The sequence below is a fragment of the Saccopteryx leptura genome, chromosome 7, assembly GCF_036850995.1.
Source record: "Saccopteryx leptura isolate mSacLep1 chromosome 7, mSacLep1_pri_phased_curated, whole genome shotgun sequence".
NCBI lineage: Eukaryota > Metazoa > Chordata > Mammalia > Chiroptera > Emballonuridae > Saccopteryx > Saccopteryx leptura.
Genome location: NC_089509.1, coordinates 7211914 through 7236221, shown reverse-complemented (window position 1 = coordinate 7236221; position 24308 = coordinate 7211914). Strand labels below are relative to the sequence as shown.

At 56.3% G+C, this 24308-nt stretch overlaps 1 protein-coding gene across 1 annotated transcript in view; it reads left to right on the top strand.

Annotated features, from left to right (window-relative positions):
• The window catches only part of GLI2 (GLI family zinc finger 2), a 283170-nt gene that overhangs the window by 221010 nt on the left and 37852 nt on the right, over positions 1-24308 (top strand). The window contains exon 4 of the mRNA XM_066344832.1: positions 21502-21704. Coding sequence (XP_066200929.1) covers positions 21502-21704 — 203 coding nt within the window. The remainder of the gene's footprint in view (positions 1-21501; positions 21705-24308) is intronic.

Sequence of the window (24308 nt, the reverse complement as noted above, 5' to 3'; positions counted from 1 at the left end):
GATGGGCGCTTTTCCTGTGTGCCCTGGCCGGGAATCGAACCTGGGACTCCTACACGCTAGGCCAACGCTCTATCACTGAGCCAACCAGCCAGGGCCAACATGTCATGTTTTGTCTCACTTAATCCTCTCAACATCCCCTTAAGATATGTATTTTGTGTCATCCCATTTTACAGATGAAGGAACTGAAGCAACACAGAAAGGGTAAATAACTAAGCATCAGGGCCACTCACTTAGGGATTGGGAGAATTGGAAATCTAATTATAGCCTCAAGCCTCAGACCCTCAGTCGCACACTGGCCTCTCTTGAGAGCTCATGATGACCCCTGGACCCCTGGACCCCTGGGCAGGTTCAGCCGAATTCTACTCAGAAGCCTATCAGCCTTTGTTAGGGTGCTGCCCCTGGGCAAGTAGTTCCCCAGCCTGTAGGAAATGCAGGTGCTCAGGCTGCCGTCCAGAGCTGCTGAGTCGGAGACTGGGGTGAGGCCCGCAGTCTGTATTTCACGTGCCCTCTGCAGGCTCAGCTGAGACACTGGGCAGGTGGGGCCTTGTTGCTGAACGAGGGGCCCTAGTGCTCTCCCTCCCTGTGCTTGTGGAGATCTGTGGCCAAGAGGCCGCCCTGAGTCTTCTCCAGGCTTTGCTGCTCAACAGCTCTGGGTTGGGCACAGGCCGTGCGCCCCCATCCCAAGCCAGCTTCCTTCCTAGCCAGGGAGGAGTTGGGAGGTGGTGTCAGGCAGCAGGGGGACTCAACCAGGCCAAGGACATGTGGCCATGGCCTGTCACTCACTGGTGCAGGGTTTCTTCCCTTTAGCTAACAACTGCAGGGCAGTGTGCTGGTCTCCACCGCTGCTGTCACCTACTGCTTCAGACTTAGTGGTTAGGACAGCTCATGTCTTTGCTGGTCATTCTGGAAGCCGGAAGTCTGAGGTGTATCTCATAGGCCTCCAATTAAGGGGCTGGCAGAACTGGCTCCTCTGGAGGCCCCAGGAGAGAACCCATGTTCGTGGCTCAGAACCCCTCCTCTTATCACGTTCTGTCCTCACGTGGCCTTCCTCCTCTTCGGTGGTACTTTTCTCCCCTTGCCTTTCCTAGGATGCCTGTGATTGCTGTAGGGACCACAGGATAATCCTAGTTCATCATCTGCTTTGTCTTCCTACAGAAGGTGCCATTCATAGGTCCCGGGGATCAGGACCTGGACCTTTCTGTGGGTTGCTGTTCAGCTCATTGGGATCACCAAAGCCCAGTGGCGAGTCTGGCATCATGCAGTAACATACAATAAAGGGTGACAATCCGCACGGGGCCTGTGGCGGGCCCACTGTGCTGTGCTAGTGCACCTCACAGCTGCCTGTGAGATGGGGTCACAGCTGCACGTTACAGACGCAGACAAGAGGCTTGGACAAGTGCACCGGCTCTTGGTCACCCTGTGCAGGTGGGCATCCTTGCTTATGCTCAAGGGCTGAGGAGCAAAGCCCCCCCAGGGAAGAGCTAGTCTGGTTCACACCCTAGCCGAGGGCAGCAGCAGTGCCCATATCCTCTGGCTTCCAGTGGCTCCACCTTGTCCCCAGGACAGTTGGTCCCTGCCCAGGCCACAGGGAACAAGGCGAGTGCTGCAAAGACAACCCTTTTACCCCTGCCCTCAGTGTCCCAGGTAAGAAGGCAAAGCCTAGGAAAAAGGGCCCCCATGCTTCTGGATCCTGCGACGAATGTGGTCTGAGCCTGCTGGAGTGCCCACTCCGTGCCGGCACTGAACATGTCTGATTACACAAACGCCCAGCAAATGAGGTACGGTGTTGGCTCCTGTCACCTCGAGTTGAAGCCTCTGCCTGCGGCTCCATTACACGGCCTCTTTCAGATACCCAGAATCCCGGTCTGCAGGCTCTCGTGATCCTAATAGTTCCGTGAGTGAGCGCCAGTGCCCAGGACAGAGGGCTGCCCCGCAGGCCTTCGTGGCCCTGCCTCAGACTGCAGGGACACTGCTATCACCCACCCTGCTAGGCTACCTGGACCTGAACCCTAGTGCTGGCCAGCGTGAAGGAAGAAACCTCAGTGTTCTCATCTATAAAAGGGCGTACTCCATCATAAGGGCACCTATGCCATCTACTGAGTTACTCTGAGAATTAAGTGGGGTATTTTAAGTGACACACTCAGGAGAGTTGGGAAGCTTCCAGAGGATGCTGACAATGATTACCATTGCCGTTGCTATTTTGTTTGCCTAGCAGAAAAGGAGTTTCATTATAGGCCAAGGTACCTCTGGGGCAGAGGCAGGCCATGGCATGGCCTCGAAGGGGCTCCTGTCGGGGGCTATGAAACAGGAAGGTGGAAAATTGGGCCAAAGAACTGCCATTGGGGATGAACATAGGAGGTGGTCTTTTCCCCCCAGGAGGGGAATTTGGACTTTATTCTCTTGGCAACCAGGAGGAGAGGGAGTTGTGAGATTTATTTTCAGGGTAACTAGAGGAACAGTTAGAGGGTGGGCAGAAGTGGGGACCACAGCTATCAGTGGGGGCCTGGGCAGAAGGGGAGTAGGCCAGGGCCGGCTGCACCGCACTGCAGACAGTTGCATGTAGGAGGAGCAGGGTGGGACTCAGCGTGTGGACAACCGGCCAGCAGCCCAACTGGGCGGCTTCCCTCCCCCCCCCCCCCCCCCCCGTCACCTGCAGGTGAAAACCACCAACTGGACTTGCAGAGCTTCCTAGTGCGCAGATGATCCTAGGAGGCCGAAGGGCACGGCCCGTGGACTCCTGCTACTGCATCTTCATCTGTGTAAACCACAGTGATGGGGGGACGACTGGGTGAGGGCAGTGTTCTCACTGGTCAGGTGGCGCTCTCTTGTGACCCTCCCCCACCGTGGGGATGTGCTTCTAGGCTCCAAGAGTTGTTTCTCAAGGGTGAGAAGAGAAGGCCCTGCCACCCACTGCCTGGTGGCTGCCAGCAGGAAAGAGGACATTTTGGACCTTCCTCTGGCGCCTGGAAACTGACTCACTGGGTAACACGGGACCCAGGCTGAGGCATGGCGGGGTTCCCCGCTGGAGCCCCCCAGTTCCTCAGTGTCGTGGGGCCAGGACTAACTCTGTCCTGGCAGGGAAGGTAGAAGCTCGTGTTCCAGTTCAGGAGGCTGGAGTCGACCTTTGACTCACCGTGCTGCTTGGGGTCCTAGCCGCCCCAGCCCTGCCCTGCCTAGGGACTTCAGAGAGGACCAGGTCCAGCTGCTGCCAGCCCAGACAGATGACAGAGACCATCTCGTGCAGCAGTCTCAAACCTGGCTACAAATCTAAACTGGAGCATCTTAAAGATGCACATGTCTAGACCCTGACCCCAGAAGTTTAGTCCTTTCAGGAAAGGCTGAGGCCTGGGAATCTGCTTGTTTTCAGGGGCCCGCAGGCTACAGTTTTCCAGAGGCCTGCAGGCCTACCTTACAGGTGCCCGGGTCCGAAATTTGGAGACGACCTCAGGCCACCTTACTTATTTCATACTTAGGAAGGCGGGCCCAGAGATGTGTGTTGGCTTTCCAGAGTCATGGAGCCAACAGAGTGTAGGGCCTTCTGTCTAAATGATAGGACTCTGAAGCGTGAGATGTTAGAAATCCCCTGCTGTTTTCATCACCTAGTCACAGATCCAGTGCCCTCACGTTGACCAAAATCTATTCATTTTCTCAGCTTGCAGAAGGAGGAGAGCACATTTAGTGGAGGGGTGGTAGCTGCATCTCAACCATGAGAAAGACAGTCCCCTCTTCTGTTGCCCGGCTCCATACCTGACTGCTGACATCCATGACCCCCAGCAGCTGCCTCGGCCCTGAGCCTGACCACCACTGATCGCCCCCCGCAGACCACTTGATCCTGAGCTGTAGTTACTGCAGTGGTCACGGCACAAGGCCACCCTGCACAGAGGAGGAGAGAGGATGGGCACTCTCGGTAGGGACAGATGGCTCTGGGGCTTGGCTATCCATTTGTGTAAAGTCAACACACTGGCTCAGGTACTTTAAGGAAAGAACGGAAATGCCAGCTGGTGGGTGTGAGGACCCCCACCTGCCACCATCATCTGCACACATACAAATTACCCCGAGCCTCCTGGGAGAGCTGTTAAGGATGCCCGAACCCACCTCATCCCAGCACTGCCTGTTAAGGGGGATGTTTAGCCCTTCTGCTGGTGTGCTTCGCTTGAGGAAGTAGTTTCCTTGCTGCTGCTGGCTGAGCTCATGAACTTCCTGGTCCGGGGGGATTTGAAGACGGCTTTTTCCAAGGTCAGTGTTCCATAAAGACTGCCCTGCTTTTTGTGAGATTGATACATGTGCGCTCAGTCTGCGGCTCCCCTTCCTAGCCCTGGGCCCTGACAGCTCTGTCCTCAGCCATCCACCGAGGAAAGGAGGGGTCGTTAGGAAGGTATGTGGGTATTTTCTCTTGATTCCTGGCACAATACAACAGGTTCATGGTTCCTAGAGGACTGGCTTTGTTTGTGTTCCGTAAATATGTTCTCCCTCCACAAACATGTGGGTTTTTTTCCAGAAACTTGTGGAAAGATGAGACTTCCGAATGGCAAGTTTGCATAGCTCCCGGGCCAAAAGGCTGGGTGGGCCTGGAGTCACCCAGCAGGGGCCTTGTCTCTCCTGCCCACGTGGTTCCTCACTTTCTTTCTGTCTCCAGAACGTTCCTTAAAATCCACCTTTGCTGGCCACTTCTTCAGAGCAACTGGAGGGCAGATAGACAGAACCCAGAAATCCCTGGGGCCAGGCTGTGTGTGGGGCCCGTGTGCCCACCTCTCATGGTTGTCAGAGGACTGTGTGACAAAGAGATATGAACCTTTGGCTCACAGTGATGTGAGTGGCCCTCTAAGAACCCTCTAGGCAGCTCCCTTTCCCTCTCTGGGCAGTCACAGCAGCCTGGGCTCAGCCCTGTGCATTGCATCAGCTAACCCTCATCCCTCTCTGGGCAGTCACAGCAGCCTGGGCTCAGCCCTGTGCATTGTATCAGCTAACCCTCATCCCTCTCTGGGCAGTCACAGCAGCCTGGGCTCAGCCCTGTGCATTGTATCAGCTAACCCTCATCCCTCTCTGGGCAGTCACAGCAGCCTGGGCTCAGCCCTGTGCATTGTATCAGCTAACCCTCATCCCTCTCTGGGCAGTCACAGCAGCCTGGGCTCAGCCCTGTGCATTGCATCAGCTAACCCTCATCCCTCTCTGGGCACTCACAGCAGCCTGGGCTCAGCCCTGTGCATTGTATCAGCTAACCCTCATCCCTCTCTGGGCACTCACAGCAGCCTGGGCTCAGCCCTGTGCATTGCATCAGCTAACCCTCATCAACACCCTGTGAAGAAGGCAACACGGTCACTCCTGCTCGTTAAGTGGGAAGACTGAGGCACAGGGAGGTTGGCTGCTTTCTTTAGGGACATTCTAGAACACAGCACAGCTGGGATTTGAACCTGGGTAATTTGACCCCAGAGGCCCACTCTGCACCTTGACCACTCTGCCGAGGACTCTCCCGGCTCTCAGAGCCTCCGATTCCCAGCTCCAGGAAGGCGCTCTGTGGCAGGGCACAGTCGGCTCATTTATAATGGAGTCTGGCCCATGAAAGTTTAATGAGGAGCATGTCTGATAAGGCAGGCTGCTCTTTGATCTTAGATGAAGCTGCCCCTCACAGAAGAGGAGCTGCCTGGCTCTGGGCTTTGGAGAGAGTCCGTGTGGTCAGCCAAAGGCAGGGAGGCCCAGGAGTAAAGCACAGTTTGATGTGCAGAAAGGAGGCTGTCCGCCACTGATGGTGTACAGGGCAGCTGTGAGGAGCTGCCCCATGGAAAGGTCCTGCAGGGTTGGAGGTAATCCACTGGGCCCTCTCCTGTCCTGCCGGGCTACCCATGCCCTTTTTGTCCTTGGGCTGGCTGTGTGACCTCCGTGAGCCTTGGTCTTCCCATCTCTAAAGTGGGGGTGCACCAGGACCCCACATGGTGGTTGTAAGGACTAGGTGACTGACTGAGGCAGCACAGCTTCTGGACAGCCATGTGCTTTCCCACTCATGTGGGCACCAGGAGGAAGCCCACGTTTCATTCCAGGCTTGAATGGGATTGTATCCAGTCCTCCCAGCACCCTGTATGGTGGGTGATTTTCTCCCCAGCCATAAAGGAGGAAATGGGAGGAGCGTCACACATTCAGCTGATTGCTGAGCGCAGTGCCGAGACTCGTCCCCTTCTCTTATGCCAGGATTATCGGCAGAGACGAAGGGGCCTCACAAGGCAGGTTTTAGGGCTATGGTGTCTCATGGTGCTGGAAAGCATGGGAACAGGACAGTCATCAACCCAAAGAATGAATCGCTAGTAGCGAAATTTCATGTGTTAGTGGGGTCGGTCGCTCTTTGAGGTGAGGCTTTCTCTCCGGCTGCATATGTCCAGGTTGTGTCTGCTCTAGGTAGAAGCGGATGCCAGTGCCCAGAATGCATTAATTTATCCACCTAAGTCATTGTTGCTGGACTTACCTGTATGCCAAGTGCTCTCACTCAGGGTCACCTTGCCAGCCGGAGCCAGCTTCTCCGGAGGGAATGCAGGAGCAGTGCCCTGGGTGAGGCCTGCTGCTGCGGCCCTGCGAACCCACCCTGCAGCCTGCATTGCTGCGTTCGTGATGTGTGCTGGTGCCCACGGGGGGAGAAGACACGGCTCAGTGGGAGCCCCTGCTTCAACCTCTCTGTCCAGGAGGTGCCCACGGGGGGAGAAGACACAGCACACTGGGAGCCCCTGCTTCAACCTCTCTGTCCAGGAGGTGCCCACGGGGGGAGAAGACACGGCACACTGGGAGCCCCTGCTTCAACCTCTCTGTCCAGGAGGTGCCCACGGGGGGAGAAGACACGGCACACTGGGAGCCCCTGCTTCAACCTCTCTGTCCAGGAGCTGCCCACGGGGGAGAAGACACGGCACACTGGGAGCCCCTGCTTCAACCTCTCTGTCCAGGAGCTGCCCACGGGGGGAGAAGACACGGCACACTGGGAGCCCCTGCTTCAACCTCTCTGTTTAGGAGGTGCCCACGGGGGAGAAGACACAGCACACTGGGAGCCCCTGCTTCAACCTCTCTGTCCAGGAGGTGCCCACGGGGGGAGAAGACACGGCACACTGGGAGCCCCTGCTTCAACCTCTCTGTCCAGGAGCTGCCCACGGGGGAGAAGACACGGCACACTGGGAGCCCCTGCTTCAACCTCTCTGTCCAGGAGCTGCCCACGGGGGGAGAAGACACGGCACACTGGGAGCCCCTGCTTCAACCTCTCTGTCTAGGAGGTGCCCACGGGGGGAGAAGACACGGCTCAGTGGGAGCCCCTGCTTCAACCTCTCTGTCCAGGAGGTGCCCACGGGGGGAGAAGACATGGCACACTGGGAGCCCCTGCTTCAACCTCTCTGTCCAGGAGCTGCCCACGGGGGGAGAAGACACGGCACACTGGGAGCCCCTGCTTCAACCTCTCTGTCCAGGAGCTGCCTTTCTAAAGTGTGTACTTGACCGGCCCACCCAAAGCAGAAAGAGACGAATTGTCACTTAACTCATAGGGGACCTTTCATTTGCCATACTCACTCAATGCCTGGGTGTGCCAGCTTGGGGCCAGGTGTTGGTGATACAGGCCCAAGGGGCACAGTCTTGCCATCCACATAGCCCTCATGGTCTGGAAGGGGTGGGGAGATGCTGGGCAGTTACAAGGCGGTGTACTGGAAGAGGGGTCAGGGGGAGCCCAGAACACCAGGAAACCTGGTGTTTCTCGGCAGAAGAGCCCGAGGGGCTTGCCTCTGCCCCTCCCACCCACAGCCCACTCGGGGGCTCTGCTGCCTCCATGAGGTTGCTCCTTCTCCAGTGAGCGGCCTCCAGTCCTGGGCCAGAAGAAAGAGGGCCTTTTCAAAAGCGCACGCTAATGGACTCAAAGGCTCAGTGAAAATCAGCAACACACCACCTCGAAGAGGACATTTATCTCACCTATTTGGGACTCTCCGTCTGGTTTTGACAGGAGTCCAGGAAAGGAAATTGCACACACCACTCTGACACGCCGGGCCATGCTGAGGAGTGCCCACCGGGAGGAGTGTCCCTGCGTGCAAACCTCCCTCCCCTCAGGCCTCTGCTCTTTGCTTAGACCTAAAACCCTAGTGAAGTCTAAGGAAACTGCTCTTTTTACTAAAGACCCCCAGAGCCCCATGACTCATTCCTACCCCAGGGCTCCTTCGAGCCCCTCACATTTGCCCTGTGATGCAAAAGCCCCCAGTTAGCCTGACTTCCTAGAAGATGCCATTCAGCTGTGCTCAGCCAAGGGCTGCTCTTTCAGACAGAGGCCCTTCTTCCCTGGAGGCTAACCCCCGCCACAGCTCACTTGCAGAGGCTGACCCAGACTGGCCTCCCCGAGCCCTTCTCCAGGGGCACCTAAGTCCCCCCCACACCAGACACATGGGGCAGATCCAAGGCCTCCACCCATACTGCTGTGCACCAGTCCTCACTCCGCTGGCAAGAGACTCCCCTATACATGCTTCCCTCTGGTTTCTGTGCTTTTTGGTTTTTATGTTTGAAAGCTGATAATCTTCCTATCTTTCTGCTCTGAGGGGTTAAAAAAATGTGATAAAGGATGGGTGGTTGAATTAACCCTGTTGCCTATGTGGCTAGATCTTAACTAAGTCCATCTGTATGGCCTCTTGTAGGCACAATTTTATAACCTAATTTCCCTACCAAAACATCAGCGTTTACTTAGCAAGAAATCTGCTCTTTATCAACCGAAAACAGTGATTTCTGTATTACAATCTCTGCATAGGAAGTGACAGCTGAAGGCTGGTGCTCCGCAAGGTCTGGCGGGTGTGCGGGTCTGTAATGGGGACAGGTGAGTGGAGGGGCGAGGTCTGGCGGGTGTGCGGGTCTGTAATGGGGACAGGTGAGTGGAGGGGTGAGGTCTGGCGGGTGTGCGGGTCTGTAATGGGGACAGATGAGCGGAGGGGCGAGGTCTGGCGGGTGTGCGGGTCTGTAATGGGGACAGATGAGTGGAGGGGCGAGGTCTGGGGGGTCTGCGGGTCTGTAATGGGGACAGGTAAGTGGAGGGGCGAGGTCTGGGGGGTCTGCGGGTCTGTATTGGGGACAGGTGAGTGGAGGGGCGAGGTCTGGCGGGTGTGTGGGTCTGTAATGGGGACAGGTGAGCGGAGGGGCAAGGTCTGGCGGGTGTGCGGGTCTGTAATGGGGACAGGTGAGTGGAGGGGCGAGGTCTGGCGGGTGTGCGGGTCTGTAATGGGGACAGGTGAGTGGAGGGGTGAGGTCTGGCGGGTGTGCGGGTCTGTAATGGGGACAGGTGAGCGGAGGGGCGAGGTCTGGCGGGTGTGCGTGTCTGTAATGGGGACAGATGAGTGGAGGGGCGAGGTCTGGGGGGTCTGCGGGTCTGTAATGGGGACAGGTAAGTGGAGGGGCGAGGTCTGGGGGGTCTGCGGGTCTGTATTGGGGACAGGTGAGTGGAGGGGCGAGGTCTGGCGGGTGTGTGGGTCTGTAATGGGGACAGGTGAGCGGAGGGGCGAGGTCTGGGGGGTCTGCGGGTCTGTAATGGGGACAGGTGAGTGGAGGGGCGAGGTCTGGGGGGTCTGTGGGTCTGTAATGGGGACAGGTAAGAGGAGGGGTGAGGTCTGGTGGATGTGCGGGTCTGTAATGGGGACAGGTGAGTGGAGGGGCGAGGTCTGGTGGGTGTGCGGGTCTGTAATGGGGACAGGTAAGAGGAGGGGCGAGGTCTGGCGGGTGTGTGGGTCTGTAATGGGGACAGGTAAGAGGAGGGGCGAGGTCTGGCGGGTGTGTGGGTCTGTAATGGGGACAGGTGAGCGGAGGGGCGAGGTCTGGCGGGTCTGCGGGTCTGTAATGGGGACAGGTGAGAGGAGGGGCGAGGTCTGGCGGGTGTGCGGGTCTGTAATGGGGACAGGTGAGTGGAGGGGCGAGGTCTGGGGGGTCTGTGGGTCTGTAATGGGGACAGGTAAGAGGAGGGGTGAGGTCTGGTGGATGTGCGGGTCTGTAATGGGGACAGGTGAGTGGAGGGGCGAGGTCTGGCGGGTGTGTGGGTCTGTAATGGGGACAGGTGAGCGGAGGGGCGAGGTCTGGTGGGTGTGCGGGTCTGTAATGGGGACAGGTGAGTGGAGGGGCGAGGTCTGGGGGGTCTGCGGGTCTGTAATGGGGACAGGTGAGCGGAGGGGCGAGGTCTGGGGGGTCTGCGGGTCTGTAATGGGGACAGGTGAGTGGAGGGGCGAGGTCTGGCGGGTGTGTGGGTCTGTAATGGGGACAGGTGAGCGGAGGGGCGAGGTCTGGGGGGTGTGCGGGTCTGTAATGGGGACAGGTGAGCGGAGGGGCGAGGTCTGGCGGGTGTGCGGGTCTGTAATGGGGACAGGTGAGCGGAGGGGCGAGGTCTGGCGGGTGTGCGGGTCTGTAATGGGGACAGGTGAGTGGAGGGGCGAGGTCTGGCGGGTGTGCGGGTCTGTAATGGGGACAGGTGAGTGGAGGGGCGAGGTCTGGCGGGTGTGTGGGTCTGTAAGGGGGACAGGTGAGCGGAGGAGCGAGGTCTGGCGGGTGTGCGGGTCTGTAATGGGGACAGGTAAGAGGAAGGGTGAGGTCTGGTGGATGTGCGGGTCTGTAATGGGGACAGGTGAGTGGAGGGGCGAGGTCTGGGGGGTCTGCGGGTCTGTAAGGGGGACAGGTGAGTGGAGGGGCAAATGGATTGCGTGTGTGCAGATCTGTGTTGGCCACAAGCGGACCTGTGGAGCAGGCTTCGACTGGCCAGCATGGAGCCTCGGCGGCAGACAGATGGAATAGCCAAGATGAGTCCACTGGGTGACCAGGGAGACAACCGCCAACACTCACATGCTTTCCAACAGCCCAAACAAGTTCCCAACCAGCCCTGCGGCCTCTCTACTCCCCACCCCAGAGCTCCGTCCACTCAGTCAACTGCTAACCCAAAGGCAGTGCTCACCCATCTTATTAAATATTGACGGCCTGACCTGTGGTGGCGCAGTGGATAACGTGTCGACCTGGAAATGCTGAGGTCGCCGGTTCAAAACCCTGGGCTTGCCTGGTCAAGGCACATATGGGAGTTGATGCTTCCAGCTCCTCCCCCCCTTCTCTCTCTCTGTCTCTCTCTCTGTCTCTCTCTCTCCTCTCTAAAAATGAATAAAGAAAAAAAAAGATTAAAAAAAAATATTGACGATATGCAAAAGTATAGCAAAAGCATGGTTAAAATATGAAGACATGCATCCTCGTCCCTAACCAGCCCAAGGACTAGGGGCACGGCAGCACCTTTGAAGACCGTGTGCCCCTCCACTCTCCGGTCTCTGCCTCCGACTCCGCATGCTCGGGTTTGGACTTTGTCACCCTTGACTGCTGTAGCACCTGCCTTGTAGGTGACCCCCCAGTACTGCATTGTTGAGTTTTGCTGTCTGTGCTGTATGTAGATGGAATCACTGCAGGTGTATTCTTTGGAGACCCCTGTTCTTCACACCACGCGTTCCCTTCTGCGGATTCACCCATTGACACGTGGAGCCCTTGAATCAGTTTGTGCTTGCAGCTCTGTGTTGACAGGCATCTGGGATGCATCTGTCTGCTGTTTGGAACATTATTGCAGATGATGCTCCTGTCCCGTCCTCCAGGGCCTTTGGGCAGCACGTTCTTGAGCATGAGCGTGAACATGTGTCTGAGAAGGAAACCCCTGAGTCAGAGGGTGTTCCACTTGAGCCCTCCTAGCTGGTACCAGACATCTAGGCTGGGCGGTTTTGCCGACCTCAGCCCCACCAGCAGGCTCAGCGTGCTCCATCCACTTCCTTGTTACCAGGATGATGTCATCAACATTTAAATTTTTGCCAAAATGGCATCTCCCTGTGATTCTCATTTTTTGTTTCCCTCATTACAAATGAAGCTGAGCATCCTTTATTTGCTGGCAGCTGATGTTTCCTTCTTAGGAGATTCCTGTTCAGCAAGTTGCCCGTTTTTCTATGGAACTGTCATCTTTCCAGAGATTTGAATAAGCAGTTTATACTATAAGCCTACTTGTTCCACGATTAGTTCTATGATCGCAAATGACCTCTCCTGTTTGGTCCCTGGGCTCTTCACTCCCGCAACGGAGAGAAGTTCCTATTGCAATGTAGCTGGTGTTAGCAACATTTCCTTCATGGCTGTCTTCACACACGCCCCTTCTACCCAGCTGTCTGGTCAGGGCTTCCACCCCTGGACTCTTAGTTGTTCCCCAGTGTGACTCTCCCCTATGCAGCTCTTCTCCTGTCTCAGAACACCAGGCCTGCACCACTCGCTGCCCTTTCCCATTGCCCTGTAAGAGTCTGGGCCAGTTCAGATGCCACCTCCTCGGGAAGCCTTCTTCGATTGCCCCAAGCAGAGTGAATGAATTCTTTCTTCTCAACCTTCTCTCTGCCCCAGCACCTTGTGTTCTGTTTGCAGGCTGTCCGTGTCCATACTCTCTCCACAACTCACCAGGTGCCAGCATGGTGGTTTTTGTCGAGGCACTCATGTTAATGCAGGTGTGGGGGCTGTGACTTCCTGAGCTGAGGCTGGATCTGGGCAACCTGCTCAGCAGCACCACCCTGGCAGCTGATTATTGCCACAGCCTCGTAGACACTCCTGTGCTCCGCTGACATCTGTGCACGTGCAGATTCTGGGTAGACCTGGGGATGCTGGGGTTGACAACACCTGGTGCTTGCTGCTCCTGTCAGTCAGGTTTGTGACCACCAGCCCCACTCCCTGTGTGTAGGATCCTGACTGAGTCTTCCTCGGACGCCCAGCTTGACGCCAGTGCTGTCAGCAGCCCGCGCTCAGTGACTGCTGACGGTGATGCGTGGACTTAGGAACAAGGCAGTGAATGCTGGACATGTGACCCTAACTCTGTTCATGATTGTCCCACCTGCTGGCCTTGTAGGGCCTCCTCTCCATGGACGGGGGAGCCCAGACACCCAGGAAAGTGCAGATTGACACAGGAAGTAAACTGGGCTCCGGTTTAGGCAGGAGCAGAGCTCCAATGCTTTCTATAAGTATTGACTGTACATTATGTTTACAACTGTAAACACCCAAGTATATTTTGAAAAGGACTTGATTTCTGGAACTTTTTTAATCTATAGAAAATGTGGAAATAAACTTGCCATATACCGAATTGCAACCCCCCCAAAAAACCCCCAAAACAACAACAAACCAAAAGCCTTTGAAGAGGAGACTGAGCCCCACCCAGAGGAGCTTGACGAGCACTGTCTGTCTGTCGGGAGGCCTAGGGCAGTGGGCACCAGCCCGCTCTGCGCGGATGCCCTGGTGAGAGCCAGCCCAGCCAGCCCCGGCTCTAAGGAACCCCAGTCTGGGACGAGAGGATCTGTTTTCCCTCCAGTAGATCCGTGGGCCTACGGCCATCTGCCTGTGTCTCTGAGGACATAGTGCCTAGTCCCGAGCAGGTTGGCAACAGCAGAGGGGTCATGGCTGGCCCACACTGAGCCCTCTGACCTCTTCCATGGCTCTGCCATCCTGGTGGGTGGTAGCATCTCAGCCTGAAGGCAGGACTAGTGCATGTGAACAAGCTGTCCTTGGGGCAGGAGGGTTGGCGTGTTGGGCTATTTGTGGGGTGCATTCAACTGTAGGGAGCCAGTGACTGTGTAATCCAGGTAGCGGGCGGGCAGGCACGTTCGGGAGCCCGGTGTGCACAGGGGGTTGGAGCACAGCAGGGAGGGAGTTTCCCTTTGTTGCCAACCTGCCATTGATGGAACACCTGTGGGGGCTGGGCTATCCCAAGAAATAACACATGGACCCTGCTCCCTGAGAGCTGGCACTATTAAAGAAAGGTGACAGTAATAACAATGACGATGTCCAAACCTCCCAAGGGTCCACTCCACACCAGACCGTGTGCTCATGTACGGTAGTAGTTCCTAATGAGTTACAGTGAACTTGGTGGCTTAAAACAACAGAAAACTGTCTCTCATCATTCTATTGCTTAGTAATCTAGAGTCAGTATCTGCAAATAGAATGCAGAGGGCCCACTCCTGCCTGTTTCTGGCCCTGCTAACCTACGCAGGAGAAGGTCTCTGCCAGGGCTGTCAGAAGGGGCATCTCTGGGTGACCAGGTTCCTGCCTCCAGCTTCTGACCTGGGAGGAGCAGAGCATGCCCCGGCGGCTCGTGCTGAGTCTGGGCGCGTCAGCACCTCTCAGCTCCACACTGTCTGCCTCTCCAGACGCGCGCCCAGACCCCACACTTCTGTCCCTTCCTGTCGTGGCACTAAGGAGCACGTTGTCTCCTGCCCCTGTGCCTTAGTTCTGGCTGTGCTGTGTGTCAGATGCCCTCCTTCCTCCCCCCACCAGGCAAAGCCTCCTCTTCCTCCTCCAGCCCTGTGGAAGCCACGTCCTCTAGGAGCGGGCCCCTGTCGCTCTGGCTCCCAGGGATGGCACTTGTCTCCACGGGTCTGCAGGGCCCCGAGAGCCACATGTGGCCGTGCAGAGTTCTCAGCTCCTCGGCCTTTCCTCGTCGGCCAGCACATGGGTCAGGGCCCAGGACTTGGTGTTGAGAGATGCAGGCTGGCTCTACTCCTCCACCATCTGAGCTTCTTCCACTTACACGTCTGTAAAATCAAGAAAAGAAACTAGCGACTGTGAGACTGGCTGAGCCCCTAGCAAGCACCCAGGACCATGCTGCACCCTGTCCATGCTGCGTCCAGCCCATGTCACGGCTGCCCTCCGACCCTGTCCATGCTGCGTCCAGCCCATGTCACGGCTGCCCTCCGACCCTGTCCATGCTGCGTCCAGCCCATGTCCCGGCTGCCCTCTGACCCTGTCCATGCTGCGTCCAGCCCATGTCACGGCTGCCCTCTGACCCTGTCCATGCTGCGTCCAGCCCATGTCACGGCTGCCCTCCGACCCTGTCCATGCTGCGTCCAGCCCATGTCACGGCTGCCCTCCGACCCTGTCCATGCTGCGTCCAGCCCATGTCCCGGCTGCCCTCCGACCCTGTCCATGCTGCGTCCAGCCCATGTCACGGCTGCCCTCTGACCCTGTCCATGCTGCGTCCAGCCCATGTCACGGCTGCCCTCTGACCCTGTCCATGCTGCGTCCAGCCCACGTCCCGGCTGCCCTCTGACCCTGTCCATGCTGCGTCCAGCCCACGTCACGGCTGCCCTCTGACCCTGTCCATGCTGCGTCCAGCCCACGTCACGGCTGCCCTCTGACCCTGTCCATGCTGCGTCCAGCCCACGTCACGGCTGCCCTCTGACCCTGTCCATGCTGCGTCCAGCCCATGTCACGGCTGCCCTCTGACCCTGTCCATGCTGCGTCCAGCCCATGTCACGGCTGCCCTCTGACCCTGTCCATGCTGCGTCCAGCCCATGTCACGGCTGCCCTCTGACCCTGTCCATGCTGCGTCCAGCCCATGTCACGGCTGCCCTCTGACCCTGTCCATGCTGCGTCCAGCCCATGCCCCGGCTGCCCTCTGACCCTGTCCCTCTGACCCTGTCCATGCTGCGTCCAGCCCATGTCACGGCTGCCCTCTGACCCTGTCCATGCTGCGTCCAGCCCATGTCCCGGCTGCCCTCTGACCCTGTCCCTCTGACCCTGTCCATGCTGCGTCCAGCCCATGTCACGGCTGCCCTCTGACCCTGTCCATGCTGCATCCAGCCCATGTCCCGGCTGCCCTCTGACCCTGTCCATGCTGCGTCCAGCCCATGTCACGGCTGCCCTCTGACCCTGTCCCTCTGACCCTGTCCATGCTGCATCCAGGCCATGTCCCGGCTGCCCTCTGACCCTGTCCATGCTGCGTCCAGCCCATGTCACGGCTGCCCTCTGACCCTGTCCATGCTGCGTCCAGCCCATGTCACGGCTGCCCTCTGACCCTGTCCCTCTGACCCTGTCCATGCTGCGTCCAGCCCATGTCACGGCTGCCCTCCGGGCAGGTTCCACTGCTGTGCCCTGCAGGCGGAACATGGTGGCTTGGAGAGAGCCACAATTCAGACCCAGAAGAAAGTCCAGGCTCTACCAACGTGTAGCCTGCACCACACCCCCAGAGTCGGCAAGAGGGCCGGCTGAAGTGGGGTTCAGAGAGGGTACCATGCTGAACTTCTTGAGGGCAGAGACAGCTGAGGCAGAAACTGGGCTCTGGGTGCTTAGTCTGGTTCGCAGTCAGGAAGGCCAGCCCCATCCATGCAGCTCTGCACTTGGGGAAGTCTCCTCACTGTCCTCAACCTGTTTCCTTTCCTTTTAAGGGCAGATATAAACTCTGCCGTGCAGCACCTTTGTGGGTGTTGTATGCATTCCATGTCCAGAGCGTGTCTGCAACTTAGTCGTGGCAGCATCCCCATGACAGCGTCCGGTTCGGATCAACCTGCCCATCCAGCTAGGTGCCCACCTGCTTTGTCCATTCTCCCTTCTCCTGTTTCTTCTTTCTCCCCTGGCCATCACCTTGGTCTTTGGGCCTGGCCCTGAAATCTTGGCCAGGGGCTCTGTAGGACCCCTCCCAACAGGGAGGAAGGGAACGAGGGAAGAGGAAAGACTGCTCAGGAGTGCCTTTCCTGGGCCTGCCCACAGCCTGCGGTTGGAGGAGCCAGGCCCAGCCAGCAGGGCAGTGCCCACATTGGGAGGAAACGCCAGCATCCTCTACTGCAGTGGAACCAGCCCAGCACAGCAACCTGTGCAGACACACACTCACACAGGGAGGCGGAGGCTGTTGGCTATCTTTCTTACCCAGACCCCCCGCTTGTGCCTCATGCCCACACCAGGACGGACCAGCACAACGGCCCTCGCCAACCTCAGCAGCTGTGGGCAGGATGTCTGGGGCCCTCCTCTTCAGTCCTGCAGGTGGCAGAGCAGACAGGCCAAGAAATGATGGCTCGAGTCTTTCTTGTAGGTTGCCAGACCCAGGATCACTGTGGGAAGGGGAGGCCGTACTAGTCCAGGCTGGCCTTGATAGGCCTCGGCGATTGCCTAAGACAGAAAAACTCGACTTAAACTGGTTTAAACAAACTCACAAATGTATTGACTCTGATACGGAAAAGGCCGAGGGCACTAGCTTCTGGTGAAATTGGATCCGTCCTCAGAGGTTTAGTTCAAGGAACTGGTTCTTTGTCTCTCAGCTCCAACATTCTGTGTATCATGGTAACCTGGCCCCTCCCCTCAAGGCCCCCAGCAGCCCCACACTGAAATCCTGCTCACTGAACAACCCCTGTGGACAGAGAGCACTTCCTCCTCGAAGGGTCCAGCCAAATCAGCTGTCTTAGGTGCACACGCACGTCTCTGCACCAGCCCAGTGCCTGTGGCGAAGGGGCGCCTGACTGGAGCCTGGGGCCACACGTCACCCCCACGCCCTTTCCCAGCAGAAGCAGGGATACGGCTACAATACAGATCCTATGTATAACCTTCATATACACACCCTTTTTTACACTCCATCTTTTTTTTAATATTTGCTGCTTCCTCATAAACTCCTATTCATCCTTCAGAACCCAGTCCAAATCTTACCTGCCCTGAGAAGCTTTCCTCGTACATACATGCACTTAGGGAATTTGCTCACTGCTTACTTGATCTGCAGACCTGCCTCTTCCACATGGGCTCTGAGCTCCCTACAGTTCCCTGGGCACAGAGCAAGTGGTTGGGACAGTTTTCTTGGGAATATGAACAAATATGTGAAGAAACAGCTGGTAGTATCAGGCTCAGATGAGCTCAGAGCTGGACCGCAGGGAAGAAGGCGGTGCAGAAGAGCTGCACAGCTTGCAAAAAGGCCACTTCTGCCTGTCCTGATGATTGTGGCCGCAAGGGTGTGAGTATGGGTGTGCACACCTACAGCATAGGAGACTGTGACCATCTTGCATAATGAGCTCACATAGCTGGCCCCTCTTCTCTCTTTAGAGCCACCTCCTTGAGTCTGCTTCATTACTGGAACTCAAGGCCTGAATTGACCACAACTGAGACCAGGGTCAGGCCCACAGTAAATAGTGTGGAAATAGAAGAAGAAAGGAAGATTGCAGCTGGGGAGTAAGGTGGGAGAAGGGTGGCCCAGAGCGGTGGCTCAGACTTCCCTAGCAGGTAGCTTTTGGTGTGATTTCGGGGCTGCTGGGAAGCCCCCTGGTTTTCCAAATGCATTCTTAATGCTTGGAATTCTGCCATTTAAAATGTATTCCTTTGACTTTGTTTGGACTCACACTGACATCTCTTGGAACCTTTGTGCCCCCGGGTCCTTCTCACTCATTCACAGTACAGCGTGAGGGAGGGGTTCCAGCTCTCATCCAAGGTCATCCAGCACCCCCTGCAAGGAGTTCCTGGACCTCCATACAGAGCCCAGGTGTGAGACCGGAGTAGGTGTACGCTCTTTGTGTGCTTGGTGACAGCATGTGGTGGGAAGAGAGGGGTAAGGACGGTCACTGAGGTGTGAAGACAAGAGTCCCAGCTGCCCCAGGTGGGCACTCAGACTGGCCTGGAGGACGGCTGAGTCTTCCCTGTTCTTAGAATTGGGCTGGAGGTTCTAGCCCCAGCAGGGAGGCCCTCTGCAGTGTGCACACCCCCGACATGAAATCTCAATTCAGCCTCCCCCCTTGGGAAACACTCACCTGGCCAGTGGAATGGGGGTCAGCTCAAACAGACACCCACCCAGGCTGCCATGTGGCCTAAAAGTGTTCTTTTAAATCCTCATGTAATCAACGACTTGCTTCCTGGGGTCTTAGCTGTGGCCAGTGGGCTCCACAGGGCAGCCCCAGTGCCAGGGAAGCCTGGGCAGGCCCCTTGGGACTGCTGGCTTCAGCAAGCACAGGCGGCTCTGTCACAAGCCCAGCCTGCGTCCTGTGGGCCCCAAGAACCTGCCCTGCCTCACATGTCTGTGGGAGGACCTAAGGGTCTAAGAACAGGCAGCACCTGAGCTGTTCCCAGGCCAGCAGGACACCCTGCCCTTCACTGGACTGCTCTCAGCCTTCTACAATGTGTACCTTTCAACCCCAGGTCTGTCCCAAGAGTCATACAGAGAGGTGTCCTCCCAGCCCCACGGGTGACATTCTCCCTGAGTCTTGTCTCCACAAAACACCTGTCCTGTGTGTGGTGGGAATGGTCAATGAGCCTGAGCCAGCAAGACCTACCCTTGGCAAGAGAGTAAATGAGCTTAGTTCCATGTCTCCCCCTCAGACACATGGCAGCCCCTGCCCAGAGCAGAACCTCTTCAGCCACACACATCACGCAGGCCCCTCACAGGTGGACAGGCCCCTAAAGGCTGCCTGGGAAGAAGACTGGCTTGTGGCTCTGTCTATGATGTACCCCAAGGCTCCCTTTTGCCACGCTCAGCAGCTGGCTCGTAGGTGTGCAGCCGTCACTGGTTGGGAACATGCCTCTGCAAGAGGTACTTGCTAGCATGCAGAGGTACTTCAGACATGCCCTGCTCCTGCCCAGGCCAAACTGGGAGATGGACCCACCCACCAGGACCAAATAGGACCTGGGGCAGCAGGGAGAAGCCAGTGCCGGGGAAGGGGCTTCAGGGAGGAAATCACTAGCAGGGACCCCTGACCTGGATTTACAGGGAGGACGAAGAATTAGCCTGACCAGGTGGGATTCAGGGAGTCATTTGAGGCGAAGAAGTGTGGAGCTGGCCTGACAGGCTCAGTGGATCTGCACATCCATTGCAATCGCATCTGCAAAAGCTAGAAAATAGTGTAACAGAATGCTTATGCCAGGTCGGGGGAGCAGCCTCTGAGTGTCGAGTGCAACCCAGATGTTAAGACATCTGGATGTCACCTGTTTGGGTCCTGGTTTGCATTGTGTTGTAAGCATAGTTTCATGCACCATTGAATGTAATCGGCAATCTCTGTTTTGCTCTGGTCAACAGACATATAATTTCCTCTCTTGAAGTAACAGATTCTAACAGTGCCAAATTTTTGCATCCAACATCAACCCCATGTGAAGACACTGAGGGCCCCCTGGCACTTCTGGGTTTTTCTCTCAAAGTTCTGGTACAGAATACGCTAACAGCAGGTTGACAGCTACATCACTGTTTTGGGGGCTTTCATCTTCATGACAACCCTGAAACAGATGCTGTTATTATCCCCATTTTACAGATGAGGAAACTGAGGCTTGGAGAGATTAACTTAATTGCTGTTTAACTGAGCTGTTAAAGGCTGAGATTCTAATCTAGGTTTGTCTGATTGTAATATATATTCTTTTCTTTGCATTCTGCCAAGTCATAGACTATATTTTCTGAAAACATTATTTGAAAATTAAATCTCGGTAAAATTTGTCCCCGGTGACTTAGTTGTGATTTTTTTTTTTCTTTTCATTTTTCCAAAGCTGGAAACAGGGAGGCAGTCAGACAGACTCCCGCATGCACCCGACTGGGATCCACCCGGCATGCCCACCAGGGGTCGATGCACTGCCCCTCTGGGGCATCGCTCTGTTGCATCCAGAGCCATTCTAGCGCCTGAGGCAGAGGCCACAGAGCCATCCTCAGTGCCCGGGCCATCTTTGCTCCAATGGAGCCTTGGCTGCGGGAGGGGAAGAGAGAGACAGAGAGGAAAGAGAGGGGGAGGGGTGGAGAAGCAGATGGGTGCTTCTCCTGTGTGCCCTGGCCGGGAATTGAACCCGGGACTCCTGCATGCCAGGCTGACGCTCTACCGCTGAGCCAACCAGCCAGGGCTGATTTTTCTTTAATGAGCATGGTTTGGAGTAGATGACCTCAAAACATGCCTGCAGCTAACATGCTAGCAGCTGCCTCGAGGTCCCAAGAAAGCAAGTCTGTGTCAAGACCTGTCCTCATGTTCAGCAGAACCGCCACCTCCTTGAGGGCGGACCAGGGGACAGAGAGATGCACTGTGGCCACAGCACCTGCGCCAGAGGGACCGAAGCAGACCAGCTCAAGCCTGACCATTGGTGGGCATCTGCCAAGGGAGGCTCTGTTAGCATTTGAAGGAATTCTGTGAAAGGGAAGCTAAAGTGATATTTCAGACTACAGCTCATTGTTTCATAACTCTCCTTCTATACTGATCTTTTCCTTCCCAGATGACCCTGTGGCTGAGCACTTCACATCCATGACTGTCCAACTGACTCCAAAAGTTCTCCACTTCCAGGGCAGCTCCTGGTTCCTCTATTTCTTGTTTCTGTTAGGAATATAGGCTCTTTGCATCATGCCGCTGGTACTAGTCATTTTGTGATCTGTTTTTCACACGTTTGCAGAATGCATATGCATTTGTTCATTGAACAAAGCTTGATTTGTTACCACTGTGTGCAGCCCTGAGCAGCCTCTGGGGAAGCAGTGGTGATAGCTTGCCCAGGTGTGTGAGCTGCTGAGCCTGTGGTCTGGCAGATGCACTCATGAGTGCAGGGAACTCCATCCCCAACACAAGCCTGGCAGGTGGGCGCGTCTCCAGCACGCAGGGGTTTCCAGCCTGCACTCACTGGTAGATGTGTGAGGGTCCACACTCGATATGAAGGGTGACCAAGGGAGGTTGGCCCACAAAATAAAGAGTGTGGCTCAGCTGTTTGGTTCTGCTGCTGGGCTGGGGTCCTTGCGCGTCCTCCTGAGCAGGCCATGCCGTCTTAGAGAGCTCCCCTTTGTTTCTGCAGGCCTCCTGCCCTGAGTGACAGCCCTGTCATCTCTGACATCTCACTGATCCGGCTTTCCCCGCACCCTGCTGGCCCTGGGGAGTCCCCCTTCAATGCCTCCAACCCATACATGAGCCCGCACATGGAGCATTATCTCCGTGCCATGCACAGCAGCCCCACGCTCCCCGCGATCTCTGCGGCCAGGGGCCTCAGCCCCACTGATGGTGAGTATTAACTATGTACAGTGGCAGGTGGGCGCTAGACTTACTGCGATGGTCACTTTCTAAGTTACATACATGTCTAATCACTATATTGTATACCTGAAACGCCCACTGACACCTTCCCTCTCAGCCCAGAGTCAGTGCCAGGCTAGAGAAAGTTTGCTATGTGCACTTGGGAGCCCATGGGCAAAGGCTCCTGGAAATGTGGTCCCTATGGGTCCCTTGTCACCACCAGCTGCATCCTCACCTGGGGTACCGTCTCCCCTCCTAGCCCTTGGCTGTGACCGTGAGCTGAAGCTGAGCTGTAGATCTGGTTCATAGTGGAAAGGATTCCAGACTCCAGATGTCCAGAAAGGCTCCCTGAGGCATTGGGCTCCTCCCTGGCCATGAGGTTTGCACTTGGCCTGGTCTTTACCAAACAGAAACCAGATAAGGCAAATGGTTGCTGCCACAGGACCTGAAAATGGCCAGCCAGAATGCAACACTATTCTGAAATGCCCCCCTCAAGGTTAGAACCCAGCTCTGTGTGGGTCCCCTGACTGACCTTAACCTAGCTGAGGTGTTTGAAGGGCCATTCTGCCTCCACATCAAACCACTGTCTCCTGCGAGCTAGGCCCATGCGTCTCCACACTTCTCCTGATGACCCAGCCAGCAGTGGGCTGGCCCGGAGCACAGGGATGCAGGCCAGGTCCCAAATTCTGCCCTGGCCTTGAAGCTGACACATAGTGTAGTGGGCTGACTGGTGCCCCAAGGGGAGAGGTCTGTGTCTTACTCCCCGAACCTGAGGACACTTCCTGGTTTGAAAAACAGGCCTCTGTATATGTGATCGCATTAGGAATTTTGAGATCAGGAGGTCATCCTGGATTGCTCACTCTGACCTTAAATCCTATAACAAGTCTTATGAGACACACAGGTGAGAAGACAGTGCAAAGATGGGAGTGATGTGGCCACAAGCCGAGGAAGCCAGCAGCCCCAGAAGCTGGAAGGAGCAAGGAGTGGACTCTCCCTGAAGCCTCCAGAGGGAGTATGGCCCTGCTAACACCCTGATCCTGAGAGTGGACTCGGACCTCTGGGACTATAAGGAACAACATTCTGTTGTATCAGAAGCAGTCAACACCATGGCTGTACAAGCTTGTTACAACCACCTTAGGAAGCTAAACACATTAGTTTATGGAGGAGGGTTTCTTGTTTGTTTTGTTTTTTGTTTTGTTTTTTACACAGACAGAGTCAGAGAGAGGAATAGACAGGGACAGACAGGAACGGAGAGAGATGAGAAGCATCAATTATCAATTTTTCGTTGCGACACCTTAGTTGTTCACTGACTGCTTTCTCATATGTGCCTTGACCGTGGGGCTACAGCAGACCGAGTAACCTCTTGCTTGAGCCAGCGACCTTGGGTCCAAGCTGGTGAGCTTTGCTCAAACCAGATGAGCCCACGCTCAAGCTGGCGACCTCGGGGTCTCGAATCTGGATCCTCTGAATCCCAGTCCGATGCTCTATCCACTGCACCACTGCCTGGTCAGGCTGGAGGAGGGCTTCAGGGAAGAGACAGAGCCCTGCAGTTCCCTGGGCCAGGCCAGAGTGAGGCCTGAAGGGTGTTCGTAGGAGGGCAGGAAACAGAGCATGCTCCCAGAATCATATGAATCCAGGACACTGTAGCCTCAGCTGACAGCTGTAGAGCCCAGGAGGAGTTACGCAGCAATATAGGGCTGCCCTTCAAGGAGACTTTGAGTTGACCAAATCCTGACTTTATGCCTGATTTTGGTATAAGCATTGTGGCTCCTACAAGGCCCACTTATCCCTTCCTCAAATCCATGAGACAATAGGGATGGGTTCAGCACCGGAGAGAATGTGGTTAATTTGCATGACCCTGCCCCCTGGGGGGGGAGTGAAGGTGGACCAGATTCTCTGAGGCCTCACTGACCCTGGCCCACGCTCCCAGGCGATTGGACATAGCCTGTCTGGCTTATAGGACAGCAATATGAGCTGTGCCAGCCCCAGTGCTTGCTCACGCAAGACCTGGAAAGTTCATCAGCAACTGAGGCAGCTTCTGCCAGACCATGTGTGCCCTAAGGATGAAGGGACACTCCACGGAAGGCGTCAGGGAGGAGATGGCAGCCAGGGACAGGGCAGGCAAAGGGCTTGGAGCATCAGCCTGGCTGGAGGCCAGGGCTCTCTCCAGAAAACACAGCAGAAGACAGAAGAAGAGGAGGAAGAGGACAGCCTTTCCCATTGACTGACTGCTTCTCTCTGCCCAGCACACAGAAGAACTCCTTTGGAATTTGCAAGACTGGTAGCAGGGAGGCCATGGATTGCAGCTGTTAGGAACTTGAGTCTAGATTCAAACTACCCGCTGTGTGACCTTGGCCAGACCCCTGCTCTCCGAGTGCGGAGACTTCATCCACCAAGGGGCGGGTAATGGTGACCCTCAGCTCTCAGTGAGTGATGATGGTGAAACTAGAGCAGACCGTCTCCCTCAGCACTGGGCCCGCACAGGCCCCGCAGCACCCTGCGTCACATAGCCTGCTGCTGTCATACTTAAAAGTAATTTGAGTGGCGGGTATTATTACCCCATTTTACCTGAAGACTGAGCCAGCTCAGAGAGGT